We start from the raw sequence: 16,391 nt of genomic DNA on the forward strand, positions 1-16,391 counted from the left end.
TCTTCACATTGTCAGAATACAGTTCATAAATCTTTGGGAGGTTTATTAAGCAAGAATAATCTTTTTGAAAGAATATATAACACATTAAAAAAAAATCTGCTACTGTACTGTATATGTGATTTGTGTGTGTGCGCTTTTTGTAGAAAACTGCAAGCACAGACAAAACAAAAACCTTGGATGACTTTTGAATGCCATTTGACAAGAAAGATAAGAAAAGGTGCGGTAGACTGTTGGACACTCACACAAACACTCACTTACACATACATCAATAGAGGACAAAAAGGATAAGCAGAAGAGCGAGGTGGAAAGAAAGATCACATGTACCTCTATTTTACGGCCTTCGACCACAGTCCCGTGTAGTTTCTCCCTGGCCCTGTCGGCGTCCATACTATGCTCGAATGTTACGAATCCAAAACCCTGCATGAATTAAAAAAAAAAAAAAAAAAGAAAAAAAAAAAAAAGTGAAAACACCAAGAACAAAAGCATTATTTGGACATTGTCTGCTTGTTTATTTATTAATATAATTTTAGCGTGAACATGGCACATTTAATTGTATAATCAAGCAACAAATCAAGCTTTGAAAAGAATATTACCGGACATATCATGTAGAGTTTTGTATCAAGTGTGCTTTTTCATTTGTAACAACAGAAAACTTGACATGAACAAATTAAAATATCTTTAAGCACATGTGATAAACTCGTATGACACTGTGCAAAACAAGTGCCAGACAAGATTAGCACAAGGACAATATCTCAATGTTGCCCTATTGATCTGTCAAGACTCTTCAGTTTGTTAATTGAATTGAAGGGAGAGATATTTAATCATCTTTGAACGCCTACAACCAATATGGAATGTAAAATATCTTCATCAATACAAAAATGCGGTTCGTCATTAATAGTGTTAGTTTATCATTGAGTAAATCTATTTGCTCTGGACTGAAGCAGTTCATTGTATGACATTGAATAATTGGAAACACTGAGGCTTAAGGATATAGTTTCTTATTCCTTTCTTTCTTTTCTTTTTTGTAATGTTTCACCTTCAACTTTTCAGTCATCTGCAGTATAACAAATGGCCAAATTCAAAAGCTAAAATTATGTAGTAAGTATTGAATCTGTCAATAGGTTTTGTGGAATTTTACTTTAGACATGCGTGCAATTAAAGTATACCAGTCAAAGACTGTGATTTTCAGCTCCTCCCTTCCAGGGTCACCATCATTTGTTTGATACCAATTTTTCCCTTTTTGTGACCATGAATAGTGAATTCAAAACACCACCGTCTGCATGAAAAGGAACCTGACACCACACTGCCTGTTTCAGCTTAAAAAAAAGAAAAGAAAAAAAGTGGCATGCTTAGAAAAAAAAAAATCAGACCTTAGAACCACGCTCGTTGAAGATGATTTCCACATCTAAGATTTTGCCAAATTGCTGTTATTAAAAAGAGAACAGTGATTACTAGCAATATTCTACACACAGCTATCAAATGAACAACAAATAGTGTACACAGTTATCCACATTTCGTTTTATTCAATAAATAAAAGGGAACCTGAATGTCGCTGAGACGTATCATACTCACGCCAAACATTTGCCTGAGGTCTGGGTCTCTGAACCTGAAGGGGATGTTGGACACATGAAGTCTTTTGGGTTGGGCCTTGCTGTCTGTGCTCTCAGGTACAGTCTGTGTTGGTGGATGACTATCTGTCTGTGCTGGATCGTCTGTCTGCTGGAGAAAACAATCAATTACCAAACCGCAAAGATGGCAGCAATTTGAATGAGGAAAAAAGGAATATGTACTTTGTCATGGTCTCTATTTATTTATTTTTTTAATTATTCTATTACTTACCTTCCTTAAGTGCAAGTTTGTTTGAACCACCACACGAGGGTGTTATGTTCTGGATATGGATCCCAAAACGCAGACACAAATAAGAGTTTTAACACTTTACTCGCATAACATCAAAAGGCGTGGAACTAACTTGACTTGACCAGAAACAATGAGAAGGCATCGAGGAAGACAGAAGCAGGTGGCCAACTGGACAGAGGAATAATCCGCCAAAACACACACTTCTCAGTTAGGCTTATATAGACTCAACTCAACTCAACTCAAGTTTATTTATATAGCGCCTTCAAATAGCCTGAGCTGTCACAAAGAGCTTTACAGAAACACAAAAAACTAACATAACAAAAAACATAAAGGGTGCCCAGTGGGATAGCACAGACATTCCCCTTACGAAACGAAAATATATTGCAATATATAGCAAAATATCATGCAATACATTTAGCGATATATTCCCATATATGACATTTAGTATTTATATTTCACTATATATTGCAATATATGCATAGACAATATATGTGTATATATTGATAAATATAAAAAATGTATTGCAGTCCAGACCAAAAGGAGCACTATATTTTTACGTGTAACAGATTGTTACAACAATATACTGTAATATATGTGTATGCGTGTGCGCTCACATATTCCCACAATAAACTGTACAACATTGAGAAAATACAATGAAGACAAAAAAAATTGCATAATGAAATATTTATTTTTGGCCACCTTGAAATATACTTCCATTGTTTTCAACCCTCCACACTGGATCTTGGACGTATGCATGAATACAGACATGGATGTTGTGGCAGATCAATTAGCATACATTTTCTTTAAAAAAAAAAAAAAAAAAAAAATCAAATCAAAAATCTGTATTCAACTATGAAATTCCCTTTCATACCAACTACATTTTCAACATTAAACATCTGGTTCTTCTTGGAATATATTTTCTTTTCTATTTGGATCGGTCCATTTTCAATGTTTGTCATAGCCTAGCTGCTCTGTAGCTTTAGCTCGTTTGATAGGATGAGATATAAATAACTACATTTACCAGAGTGCTCAGCGCGAATGACAACCAATCATAGCGCACGCAATGTCTTTGGCGCATGCGCAATGTTAGGCGCGAAGAAACATTTGAACGCGAGACTAGAGTATGCCGAGTAGCTCGCTCCCGGCGACGGTAAAAGAATTGCCCGGAGCAGAAAATGTCAAAATATAGGTTCGGACTTCGCCCTCGTTATCAACTGGATAATTTATTTTGACCCAGTTGCCATTACAAACACGACGTATCTTGTTCAATGTCGCACAACTAACAGCAAGAAGCCTGCTAATGGATGGCCCGTCGAAGATGCTGTTGTTCTTCAGTTAGCAGGTGAGTCGCTCTTCTCAAGCACAATTTATCACTTTTCTCCTTCAAGTTAGCGTTGCCTTATTTAAAAAAACAAAACAAAACAAAAAACGCCAAAATGTTTGTTCTGTTTAGTTTAGCATACGTGTATCCTTGTTTGACTATTTTAATCATTTATTCTGTAATATTTTTTCCAATTACATTGGTGTTAACATTGACATTAAATTTGTATTTGTTAATTAATATAGAAAAAGAGGCTACACTGAGAGCTGCTGTCTAGCCAGGAAAACGACGTCCTCATCAGTGATCTGCAGAGCCAGATCAAGGCTTTATGTAAAGAAAATTCAAAACTGTGAAGCATGGTAGTTAAAGGCGAGTATTGAGCATTATGTAATTCATTATTATTGTACATCATATGGTATTTAGACAACTATAGCCTGAGGCTGATTCTTAATGTGCTATCTACATCTAAAAAGCAGTCGCCCATTATTGGCATGTGTAGTCAGATAGGTAGGACCACTGTGGATAAAAGGATGAACGAGCATGATAAACTGTGCATGGAGTCGGTGTCTACTCTAAATTACTCCAGTTATAATTATTTGATATGTCAACTGATGTGTGGCTTCGTGGACAAAGTTATTGACTGTCTGTATAATCTTGTACTTTAAAAAAAAAAATAGAAATTCCTGCTCTGTTGGTGGAGGTGAAAAAGCTAGTTTCCCACAACACCGCGACCAACGAAAATGTTGACAACCGCCCCACCAAAGATGCTGTTGGACCAGTTGCTGAGAGTGACTATCTCGGCGAAACCATCACTTTGCATACTTCGCGGACCCACACAAGTAAGTACTGGTATTTGAATTTCTAACATTAGAATTTATAGCATTATTGCTTGTGGTGTTTTTCTAATTCAATTGAATTTTTATTTTACTTTTGTCTATGCCAGGTGAAAATTGGCAAAGATGATGTCACTATCTCAGCACATTGTTGGGAGAGTGCAAGAGCTTGTACCACCCCCAATGGTATGGCGCGGGTGCTGCTGATGGGTCTCTTTGATGTAGAAGTCCTCCTCAAGTCGAACCTGAAAGGAGGGCGCAGCAAGTTGGATCCCAATTCAGAGCGTCGACAGGCTTTCGACCCAAGGAAGCTTCAAGCTTTGAAAGGTAAGAATTTGTCAGAGGTAGTTTTGAGGGCACCTCTGAGAGTGTGGACTTTTTTTCTTTTTTTTTTACATTTACAGTGAACCAGAGCAGGACGTATGGGTCAAACTCTGTCTGCGAGGGCCGGAGTCCTGCAGGTTTTGGATGTTTCCCTTCTCTAACACAGATGGTATATGATTAGCTCATCAGCAAGCTCCTGTTGATTGGAATCAGTTTGTGTTGCAAGAGGGAAACCTCCAAAACCTGCAGGACACCGGCCCTCGAGGACCGAGTTTGCCCATCCATGTTGAAGTAGTGGGGGCAGAGCACTGATTTGTATATATGACTGGATAGCCGATAAGCCACGACTTTTGTAGCCACAAGGCTAACATATTGCTCCTCTCTAGGAATGTTTCTCAGCATATGATCCTATACATTTACAGAATCAAAATTGAAGAACATTTGAGACCGTACTTGTAGGGGTGTTAACAAAAAAAATCGAATCGATTCAATAGGCAGCCGAATCGATTTTTTAACATCCATTTTTGATGGAAAAATATTCAACAAAACGTCTAACTTTCACACCTTTAGCATGGAAGAATGTTATATTAATGGAACATTAAGCCTTAATATTTTATTTCAATGCTGTTCAAACATGAAAAATGTTACAACCTGTTTGTTAAATACAGTGGCTCACAGTTATAAGACTGAAATCTTTCAGTGTACAAGTTTACTGAATGGTATTTTCTAAATTTGAGTAAAAAAATCGCAACAATCGACTTGCAAATTCATATCGGGATTAATCGGTATCGAATCGAATCGTGACCTATGGATCGAATCGTCAGGTACTAGGCAAGTCACACCCCCAGTACTTAGTAGAAAGAGCCTGACTTGTGATTTGAATTTGTTAAATATAAACAAGGACTTAAGACATTTTACAACTTGCCTTAAGTAAATGTACAATTGATATGCTTAATGATGTTTACAGAAGGAAACTTGTATATTTTTTATTTAAGAATTATACCTGTAATTCAACAAAAGATTCCTCTGCCAAATCTAATATTGGGGTCTAAGGAACTGAGCAATAAAAGAAAAAGGGGTCTTCAAAGCAGCATATACCATCCACTTGTTAAAAAATAGTGACCATCCCGCCAACCTCTACCCTACGAGCTGTGTATGTCTAATCTGTGCATATACGTACAGTTTATACAGTTGTCTGCTCACGAGATGGGAGGAGTAAGATGGCAGTCTTTGTCTTCAACTGCTTGCGCGGGCATGTATGGGCTATCAGCTATCCAGTAATATACACAGACAGTGGGGCAGACGGACAGAAAACAGAAGGACATGGGTGGGTAATCACAGTGTTGTTCTGTTTAACAGATGCTGTTGTCCAGCAGTTTCCCGGGGCCAAAGAAGCTGATGTGAGAAAGTCCATCAATAATCGAATCTGTGAGCTAAGACATCAGGTGAAGCGGAAATTGTAAGCTTTATAAGTATTTTCAACTTGTGTATTGCACTATTATAGGATAATAAATAATAATAATAAATAAATTTGTTTGTACTTATACAAGATTGCACTTTCAAGAATTTGCACTGTTTAATGCTGTTCCTGTGAACAAAGTACATGTCTGCCTCAAAATCCTGTAGTTTTTTTTTGCTTTTCTTTTAAAAGGAAATAAAGGTGAATTTTGATAAATGCCTATTAGTCTGTGTTAATGATTTGCCCATATACTGTTTGTTACACATTTCTATATAATTACACACCTATTCTATAATGTAATAAATATATTAATGCACATATTTTTACATATTTATGGTACTACATTCTACCATATATTTTCTCATATATTTTTACATATATGTTCATATATTTCTCCATATATGTAAAATACATTGACACATACATTGAAAATATATGCAACACTATATCTTTACATATATTACCAATACATTTTCCTGTATAAATTACAAGGCATGACTGGATATTTATGAATATATAATTAAATATATTTTGGAATATATAAACAAATATATTATATCTTATACTCAATATATTGTGATATATGGAAAGCGGCAATTTTTTGGATATTTTGCAATATATTACAATATATTACATGAAGATATAATATCTTGTGTAATATATTAGCACTAATATAAAATTCCATATATTTACAATATATAATATATTGTTGTATATACTGGGAAATAATATATTTGAATATGTTGCAATATATTTCAAATAATATATTGGTAAATATATTTTCGTTTCGTAAGGGTCCCCCATTAGCAACCGTGCTGGTGCAGGCATGCCGCCGAATAGGCGCAATCGCCGGGCACTGACACTGTCCCTCGAGGAATATCACGGCCAAAACGCCAAGAAGAGTCCAGATCGGGTCCACACAAAAGACGAAATGCCACATAACAAGAGGAAAGACAAAGACGGATGCTGTAGCTCACAGCGCCATCAACAAACAGCCAAGACAAGAGAGTCGCCAGACACACCGGCGCACGCCATCTTGTCGAGGCAAAAAAATAAAAGAATATGGGTTCATAGATCATCTTGTTGCCAAGGAACTATGTTGATGTGAGTTGAATTTCATTTTTGACATTTTGTGGTTTCTATAAGCAATTATAAACACTTCAGAGTGGGTTGTCAATTATTCACTATTTTTATTATTTGTGGCAGGGCTTGGTCATTATCATCCACAAACAGTGAAAGAATACGACATTTAAAACATAAAAATAAAGTCAGAGTATTTGGATTGTTATTTATTGCATTGTACAGATAGGTTTAACTAATGTGACCAGCAGGTACAAAACAACCTTAGTGAATTGATCAGATTGGCTGTGGCTGGACACGTGGGTAACAGGACTGACATGGAATTATCTGATTGGCTGTTGACCAGATAAAGAGATTAAAGATTCTTGACATCACATAGCTCCTGACATCACATAGCTTAAGACTAGTTGAAACTAGATGCCGGTTACATCAGTTCAAAACAGACACTTGACCTCACGGTCATGATCCAAACATCATGCAAGGGTTATGCTTACTGTCATGACTGGGTCATGCCAGGGTTAAGTTTGGGTCATGCAAGGGTTATGTTTGGGTCATGATTGTGAGGTCAAGTGTCTGTTTTGAACTGATGTAATCTAGTTTCAACTGGTCTTAAGCTATGTGATGTCATGAGCTATGTGATGCTGAGAATCTTTCATCTCTGTATCTGGTCAACAGCCAATCAGATAATTCCATGTCAGTCCTGTTACCCACATGTCTAGCCACAGCCAATCCGATCAATTCACTGTCTATATAAGCCTAACTGAGAAGTGTGTGTTTTGTCGGCGTGTTCCTCTGTCGAGCCTCTCTCTTCCTCGATGCCTTCTCATTGTTTCTGGTGAAGTCAAGTTAGTTGTACGCCTCTCGATGTTATGCGAATAAAGTGTTAAACTCTTAATGTGTCTGTGCTTTTGGGATCCTACCTCAGAACATAACAGAGGGACACGACCAAATGTGACTGAACTGTTACTTCTAGCTTTCATTAGTGGCTGACCGTCAGCAAATGGTTTTGCAAATTCAAATTTTAATCTTAACTGCTTCGCAGTCATGGATGTAACGGCTAACCAAAAATCCATGACGTTACATTTCTTATATCCTCTCTTTATATAACTATCCCTACAGCAGCCGTGGCAATTTGCTTCTCAGACAAAAAAAAAAAAAAAAGCCATGTTGTTTTTAGATTTGTTAAAAAAAATAAATAAAAAAAAGTGTATAGATGCAGGTATGTGGGGCCTCACATTGTTATTTTTTATTTTAAAAAAAAAAGCCCGGGTCACAGTTTTTCTATTGCAGCACGCCTGTAAGTGTGCATCGGGGAGCCACCATCTGGAATTGGTTTGCAACCGCTTCGTCCAATTGCATTCAGTTGTGTTGCTCAGTGCGTGGCGGGCCTTAATCCAAAATACGTTTAGCTTGTGAGTACGCTGTATTTTAAAAGAGGAGACAAGTTGAAGAAAAGGGAAGAGAAATACAGAAAGGTGCTTTACAACATCCGGCCATATCTTGAGGAACAGAACACAATCGGATACACGGGTGTTGATCCATTAAGGTTATTGATCAGGCGGCACTGAGATGATAGATGGCTGCGCAAGCACATTAAATGAGCATCAACAGGAGCATCTTTGTCCTGTTGCTTAATGTTAGTGAGATTAATGAAAGCCGGAAGTGTTTCAAGTGGGTGTGTGTGCATTAATAAAACATCAATCTTAAAAATACATTTCCTTAAATGATTTGATACGTAATGTTTAAATAAATAAGATGGAGACATTTTGCAAATCTGCACCCTTCAGTAAATTAAGTACAGTGTAATTGTCTTCAAGATTTTCTGAAGTATCAGCAATTTGTCGTTTTTAAAATCGCTGCAAATGGCTCGCTCAAATAGTTCTAAAGAAATATTGGGTGGTCTAAATAAAACGGCATCACAAAAATGTGTTTACTTCTCATGGTTACAAAATAATAGAGCTGTCAAACAATTACATTTTAGGATTTTGATTCATCACAATTAACCAAAAGCTTTTTATCAGCATTTTTGCCCTCCAAATTTGAAGAGCACCTTTTATATGTTAATTCTTTCCACATTTAATGTTATGAGGACATCTTCAACATTGTTTGATCCACTGCAAACTCATTCTCCTCCATTTTCTAATCAGTTCATTAATTACTTTCATAATTAAAAAAAAATGACCCCACAAGAACAAATATTCGGAATGTTATAAGCAAATATTTATTAAATTCTTTACTTTAATGCATGTAGTTATGTTTACTGCTCAAGCACAACCTGTGCTATCTTTAACATGCCATGCATGTTCTGAAACCTCAAAAACTTGGCATTGAGCTGTTGTGGAAAAAAAATATCTGTAAAAATCTGTTGCTCATGCCCACATACAATGATGCTTCTATTCGTCTCCGCTTTCCTATCTATGTCTTTTCTTTCTGTCTTCTGCTTACAGTCCAAGGCTACAAGCCATCTAAAAATACAGCGTGTGTGTGGGGGCGAGGGGGAGGTGTGTGATTAAAAAAAACAAAAAAAAAAACGAAGCAGCATAAGGCTAGCAGACTGTGAGTCTTCCACGCAATACCTAGGTATACATGGGAACGCAAGAAGGATGCACACCAACACAGCCACAACTGCCATCTGTGCGACGCTCACTGGTGGCGACAACATCCGCCTACACTCGCAGAGAAGACGTAAAACAAACAAACACAGAGCATCTCATCTTGTTTGGCACCAGAAACTGATATGTGAAGTGAGGACAGGCTTGAGGCAGCATGTTCCATGGTATGTTGGTGAAATCAAGCTGAGACTAGAGCAAACATTGTTGCCAGTCATCTTAGATAGGCAATCTTGTCACCACTGTAAAAAATGCCCCAAGTCATACCATTCCATAGTCATACCATAAACATGTCGCTTGGCCACCTCTATCTGCTTCCTTAGGTAGACAGATTATTCAGTTCTACCGCTGAAATGAAATTATTCATAAATATAATACACTATAAACAGTATTTGGTGTTTTCTGGGGAGAAAAAGCTAATATTTTAGGAAGGTGATATGAAGTAAAGCTTTTTCATTGTGTCACTGCGTTTACCGTATTTTTCGGATTATAATTCACAGTTTTTTTCATAGTTTGGCCGGGGGTGCGATTTATACTCTGGTGCGACTTATGTGTGAAATTAACACATTATTATATCATTTCACATGTTATTTTCACACTAAACCGCAAGAGGGCGCTCTAGGCCTGTGTTCAACATTGCATCGTCTACCTCCCGAGTTGGGGGAGTTGTTTAAAAGTGACACCGAGGATGAAGATTTCATTGGATTTAGTGATTTGGAGTGAAACTGATAGTTTGGTAAACTTGTTAGCATGTTCTTTATGCTAGAGTTATATGAATAACTTGTAGTGATGGGAACATAATTCACCCACGGAACGTTGGGACGAAGGGAGAGTTCCGGGTGGAAGGTTTTGTTATGTGGAAAAGGGGAGTTAGCCTGTTAGCTTCTAGCTGAGTGGGGAGTTGCTGTTAAGACCTCAGAAGCTGATGTCAAAACACCAGCCTTTGGCTGCTTCAACACTCCGCGTCCGACTCTCGTCACTGCTCGCTACAAACTCTTAATATGTTGCGTCGTTACTGACATTACCAGGCATGTCAGTCATGTAACGTTAGTATACCGTACACTTATTCAGCCCGTTGTTCTCTATTTTATTTTTATTTTAAATTGCCTTTCAAGATGACATGTATGTTTTTGGTGTTGGATTTTTTCAAATAAATTTCCCCGAAAAATGCGATTTATACTCCAGTGAGACTTATATATGTTTTTTCCTTCTTAATTATGCATTTTTTAGCTGGTGCGATTTATAATCCGGAGCGACGTATAATCCGAAAAATACGGTAAATGAATATTTTGTTACTTATTTAGGAAATGTTGTAGGCCAAAGCATCTTCAAGTGATATGATGCCCCGCATATTAAGTTTACCTTGGTCTTATCACACCACAGGACATGGTTCCACTAACTCATGTCCTTCGTCATCTTGTCTTCAGTACACAGTTTGTGGGCTTTCTTGTGCATCATCTTTAGAAGAGGCTCCTTCTGGGATGCCAGCCATGCAGGCCAATTTAATGCAGTGTGCAGCGTATGGTCTGAGCACTGACAAGCTGACCCCACTCCCCACGCCCCTTCAACCTTTGCAGCAATGGAAAGACAACCCCTGGATGTGACGCTGAGCATGTGCACTCTTCTTTAACCGGCTGTGGCGAGGTCTGTTCCAAGTGAATCTTGTCCTGTCTGCTGGGGAAGGAAAAGGACTAACTGCTCAATTTGGACATTTTCACTTTGGTGTGTACTCACTTTTGTTGCAAGAGATTTAGCTATTAATGGCAGTATTTTGAGATATTTTTCAAGGGAACAATATATTTGCACTGTTATATTAACTGTACCCTGAGTACTTTTCCTTGTAGAGTTGGCATTTCTTCACTGTTGTCCAATGAAAGTATTTAATAAAATATCTGCATAAATGTGAGGGTGTGTGCGAACTTTTGTGAGATACAGCACATTTAGATGCACACTTTAGAAATGTGATGAAACATAGTTTGTGTAACTTTTTCACCTAACTTAACCTTCTGTCTGCTATATATATATATATATATATATATATATATATATATATATATATATATATATATATATATATATATATATATATATATATATATTAGGGGTGTTAAAAAAATCGATTCGGCGATATATCGCGATACTACATCGCGCGATTCTCGAATCGATTCAATAATCGGCAGAATCGATTTTTTTTTTTTTTTTTTTTTTTTTTTTTTTTTTTTTTTTTTTAGGATTCACACCTTGAGCATGGAAGAATGTTATATGAACGGCACATTAAGCCTTAATATCTTTATTTTAATGCTGTTCAAACATGAAACAGATTACAACCTCTATAAGACTGAAATTTCAGATAAATAAATAATACATTTTCATATAAATCTTACACTCTACAAGCTTACTGATTAGTATTTTCTAAATATGAATGAAAAAAAATCGCAACAATCGACTTATAAATTCGTATCGGGATTCATCGGTATCGAATCGTGACCATTCGTATCGGGATTAATCGGTATCGAATCGAATCGTGACCTGTGAATCGTGATACGAATCGAATCGTCAGGTACTAGGCAATTCACACCCCTAATATATATATATATATATATATGTATGTAAATTATGGATGGGCGAGTACCGATACCAGGTATCGGTATCGGGCCGATACCAGCCTTTTTTCAAGTACTCGAGTACTCGTGACGCAGACGAGTACAAGCGACCGATGGCAGAGAGGGAAGACGTTAAGTGAGTCCTCCTTGCCTGTAAGTGGCGCTAGCTTGCAGCAGTTTTTCACCAAAACTTCACCGGTTTGGAAATACTTCAAAATTGTGAATCTTAAACTAAAAGAGCATTTTTGTGTTTTATTTTGAGCATTAAGACCATTGAATAGTGACTGTGCTGTTTTTTTTTTTTGTGTCAAAATTAAAGGAAATATATTTGTTTAAAAATATATTTTAGTGTTTTTTTTAATTTGTCAAAATGTACTACTGGTATCGGCAGTTGGTATCGGTATCGGTCTGGAAAAAAGTGGTATCGAACATCCCTAATATATATATATATATATATATATATATATATATATATATATATATATATATATATATATATATATATATATATATATATATATATTTATTATCTAAAGCTAGTGTAAAGTGAAGGTGCACAAAGGTAACTGCATCCAACCTATCAGATAGACAATTCACTTCATTTTAAAGCCAGGGGCTCGTACACATTGGGGTGCTGTTAGCATTTATTAATTTGTGACTTTAAATTGATACAGATTCAGCTATAGTCAGCATAATGAATAGGACATTGATGTTAACAGCAGCACACACACATTTGATACAATAAGCCAGATTTGAAGTTGCAATGGTTATCCATGAAAACAAGGAGTCTGCTTGAGCCACACTCGCTGGAATTAGTTTGGCAAGGTTCAAGGGTCTGAGTTTTGTTTGAATTATATAGTTTGTGGTGCAGTACTGACATGAGAAACATTTGTACACTTTTAAGAGTAGGCTTGGCTGGATATTGGAATGCTCCTGTGTATTAATTTTAATTATGCATTAACTTTAATGTCGTATGAAATATCAAGCCATCTGGTGAAGTTTTTGTGTAGTCACTGCATTTATTTTTGATGGCTTTGTCCTCTCATGTTGGCTACTTTACCAGTGTGTAGCCCTCATCTGCATCCTAAAAGAAATACATAACTCTGTTCCAGTTACAGTAGACATGGAATTTGTGTATTAATATCACCAAGTAGCTGTTTTCAGCTGTTGTTTTTACTTTCATGTTATTTTGGGAATCTTACTCATCACAGGCAGAAACAGTTGAAGTGTGGTGAGTGAAAGCTACACCCAGGAAAAATGAAACGGAGAGAGAACAGAAGAGACCGAGGGAGCAAGAAGAAGAAAAAGGGAGACGTGGCTGCAAAAATGAGCAAAGGAAAAGAAAAATAAAGCAGTGACTTGATGTGGGGGAAGGAGTACAGCAGACAGCCAGACTGGAAGGGAAAACCGACGAGCCCTCCAGATGCTTCTTTTGCTGGCAATTGTGTTTTTGTTCCCTTAACGACATTCTACAGTATACTGTATTCTTGTTCAAATAAATGTAGTTTGGGCTAAAATAATCATACACACGGATCCCCCATAAACATACTGTCACTGCTTGATCAAACTTTGACTGTTGTGATTTTTATTTATTTTTGTACATACCATTTAGAGTCTCAGAACAATTCTTCCACAGACAGACACCTGTGCTTTTGTTCTTTTGTTGGTTTTGAGTTATCGGGTATTTACTTAACGGGTATTAAATTGCAATTTAATCACAAATGTAATTAATCGTTCAGCCCTAGTCAATAACGTGGCTCAGTCTGAACAGGACCAGATCGGATTTGGACACTTGTTAAAAACAGTCTGGACAGTCAGCTCGAAAAATCCGATTTGAGGAAGAATCTGATTGGAGCCAGATTTGCCTGCAGTCTGAACGCAGCCTATTTTGCTCAATTCAGCCTCTGACATTTCACCTGCATTTGTTCACATCTGTGCTGGTGGAATTATTGGTTCCCTCTGTCCAGGCTCAGACCCAATGCTGCCCAAAAGGTCTGGAGCCAAATTTAAGGCCTCCCCAATCATTTCTAGCGCAATAAATTGGCCAACATTTAAGTCTTCCTTCTCAGTCCTTTTCTGCTATGACAAATAATGATGATTTCTTTTTATACATCAAACTTTTCTTCCTTCAAGAACAAACAGACTCATTTCATGCCCGGTAATTTTAGGGAAAGACTTGACAATATTTGTGATGAAAGCAAGAAGTATTTGTAGGCTTGAACTGAATGGAATCCCCTGTAGAGACGAGCTTATCATAATTGGGCATATTTTCATGAACGAAAAGAACGTAAAACAGATTACCTTTCTTTACAGCAGGGGTCACCAAAGCGTTGCACGCAGGCACCAGCTAGCCCCCCCAAGGACCACATGATTAACTTGCAAGCATGTTCTAAAAATAGTTCACCAGTGATGGGACACTGTGATTTCCCAGGAATGTTGTAGAAGTGATCATTTATAAATGTGATCATTGGCAAAGATTTATAGAAATAGTGGTGCCTCGGGTCTTCACATACATGACTATCATTGGTTGTGAATAAGAACAAAACACAAGTCATTTGAGCTAATTTGTTATTTCAGAAGTGTGTATCAAACTGGTGGCCTCAAACGTTTGTGACCCCTGCTTTGAATGGAAAGAATGGAAAAACAATCATGGACTGATATGCAACTCGGTCCAGAGTTCCATCCAATGTTCTGAAATGGCCACAAATGACAACAGACCAAAACAAGGCGGTGGATCCCAGCAATGTCAAACTTCACAAAACATTCATCCCATGATGTCTTACTGTGGCTGTGCCGGTGACTGTCTGACTGCCGATGTCTGATCCATTCTGGTCACTGTGGCTCTGTGTAGACTGGTACATGTTGAGTGGAAGGTCGCCGACAGAGGCCTGAACCCCGGAGTAGTCTTGAGGTGCGGGGTGCTGGTGTGAATGTGGATGGGGATGGGAGTGTTGATGTGGGTGCGGGTGTGAAGCTGTGAACTCTGTAGTAATGCCATTCTGGGGAGGGGGGGCAAACTGCGCTGATGGGTAAGTCTGGGCCATGGATGGGTCTGGGGGTGTTGGTGTGTCCTGGTTACCCTGTGTAGAGAAAAAGATGCGCTTTTTGAATATATGTATATATAAAAAAACAACAACACTCTACAGGTAGAATGTGAGACTTGGGAGGAGCAATTGACTACATCTTTGATTGACTACAGGGAAGAGTTAATCTATTTTTTTTTAAATTATTATTTTGATTAAATATTATATGTAATGAGATAGAGAATCAATCTCAAACTGTTTTCTGTCTTTACTTAATGCCATAACAAAAAAAACAAAAAAAAAAAGATAACCGGTGGAATATGGATGTGAATCAGTTTCCCTTATCTGATGTAGTGTTCTTTAGACAACAAATTGGTTGAGAGTGCTTAGACAAAGTAGTACATTCATTGTCATGCATCATTCTCTATCTGAATGACCAGATAAACAACCAGCTTGCATGGTCTTCAAGCAAAATAATAAAAATGTAAGGGACATTTATACTTTTTTTTTTTTTTTTTTAAACACACACTCAGAAAGGTTGTAAGGCAAATAATTTTGAAGTGAATTGATCTAACAAACAACACTGTTATGTTCTGGGCTGTTGGATGTTGGTGACATTCTTTTTCTTTGCCCTCATGCTAAGGTTAATTGGTGGGCGGAGTCTCAGAAGTCTCAGCTTCCTGCAATCAGCCCACTCCACTAGTCGGTAATCAGGAGTGGCTACTATTTAGATGCGGCTGGAAGGAAGCGGTCAGAGTATTGTTTTCCATGCTTTTGACCTCATGTCTCATGTGCTTAGGATTCTGTCTTGTCATCGGTTTCCAGGAGTATTTAGGGAGTTTTTTTTTATTTTTTTTTATTAAGTACTTATGTGATTTGTATTTTGTTTTCCATTTTCCATCCAGCGCTTCCAGAAATGCTTAGTTTGTTTCTAAGTACTTGTTTGATTTTCTGTTCTTGTTTTCTATCTTGTGTAGATATATTTATTTGCTTGTGCCACCTGTACTTTCCTTCCACTGTGACTCCGACCAGTTTGTTCCTTCTTGGTTGTAAGTGTCACGAGTAATTTTTTTGTGAGAACCGTTTGTCCTCATTGTTTTCTATTTTTGTTGAATCTTACTCACTTGTGTTTCAATAAAACCAGTGTTGTTCCAACAATTTAAGTCTGCGTGGTCATCCGTTCCTTAGCAGGTGGCCAACTACTACATATAACAACACAACCTACAATGAGAGGCAAATCATTTGCTTGCACATGTGCAACACCAGAGTTGTATGTAGCTGT

The 16,391-nt window shown here is 37.3% G+C and overlaps 2 protein-coding genes across 11 annotated transcripts in view; one reads left to right on the forward strand and one right to left on the reverse strand.

Moving 5' to 3' along the window:
• The window catches only part of rbfox1 (RNA binding fox-1 homolog 1), a 372,128-nt gene that overhangs the window by 41,444 nt on the left and 314,293 nt on the right, over positions 1-16,391 (reverse strand). For 8 of the 9 annotated variants that reach the window (XR_013285334.1, XR_013285332.1, XM_077534130.1 and 5 more), the window contains 4 exons: positions 14,870-15,166; positions 1,573-1,719; positions 1,371-1,424; positions 325-417 (listed from right to left, as the gene is read on the reverse strand). Coding sequence is in view for 7 of the 9 variants with exons in the window: in XM_077534130.1 (XP_077390256.1) it covers positions 325-417; positions 1,371-1,424; positions 1,573-1,719; positions 14,870-15,166 (591 nt within the window). In the remaining 2 variants the exon portion in view is untranslated. The remainder of the gene's footprint in view (positions 1-324; positions 418-1,370; positions 1,425-1,572; positions 1,720-14,869; positions 15,167-16,391) is intronic. The other variant, XM_077534111.1, reaches the window with a different exon arrangement.
• On the forward strand, positions 2,551-6,014 carry LOC144026982 (uncharacterized). Of its 2 annotated transcripts, XM_077534198.1 has the most exons (5): positions 2,699-3,199; positions 3,424-3,547; positions 3,856-4,017; positions 4,122-4,338; positions 5,695-6,014. In XM_077534198.1, the coding sequence occupies exons 3-5, from the start codon at positions 3,919-3,921 to the stop codon at positions 5,796-5,798; spliced, it is 420 nt and encodes a 139-aa protein (XP_077390324.1). In that variant the 5' UTR covers positions 2,699-3,199; positions 3,424-3,547; positions 3,856-3,918; the 3' UTR covers positions 5,799-6,014. The 2 variants fall into 2 exon arrangements, with proteins under 2 accessions (XP_077390334.1, XP_077390324.1); XM_077534208.1 differs by lacking the exon at positions 3,424-3,547 and having other exon boundaries at positions 2,551-3,199.

The sequence above is a fragment of the Festucalex cinctus genome, chromosome 1 (genome assembly GCF_051991245.1).
Source record: "Festucalex cinctus isolate MCC-2025b chromosome 1, RoL_Fcin_1.0, whole genome shotgun sequence".
NCBI lineage: Eukaryota > Metazoa > Chordata > Actinopteri > Syngnathiformes > Syngnathidae > Festucalex > Festucalex cinctus.

What these genes read in the sequence shown, in the direction of transcription:
- LOC144026982 (XM_077534208.1), top strand. Translation starts at nt 3,919, where the DNA reads ATGTTGACAACCGCCCCACCAAAGATGCTGTTGGACCAGTTGCTGAGA. An exon ending in TACTTCGCGGACCCACACAA is followed by an intron (nt 4,018 to 4,121) that starts GTAAGTACTGGT and finishes TGTCTATGCCAG; the next exon opens with GTGAAAATTGGCAAAGATGA. An exon ending in GAAGCTTCAAGCTTTGAAAG is followed by an intron (nt 4,339 to 5,694) that starts GTAAGAATTTGT and finishes TCTGTTTAACAG; the next exon opens with ATGCTGTTGTCCAGCAGTTT.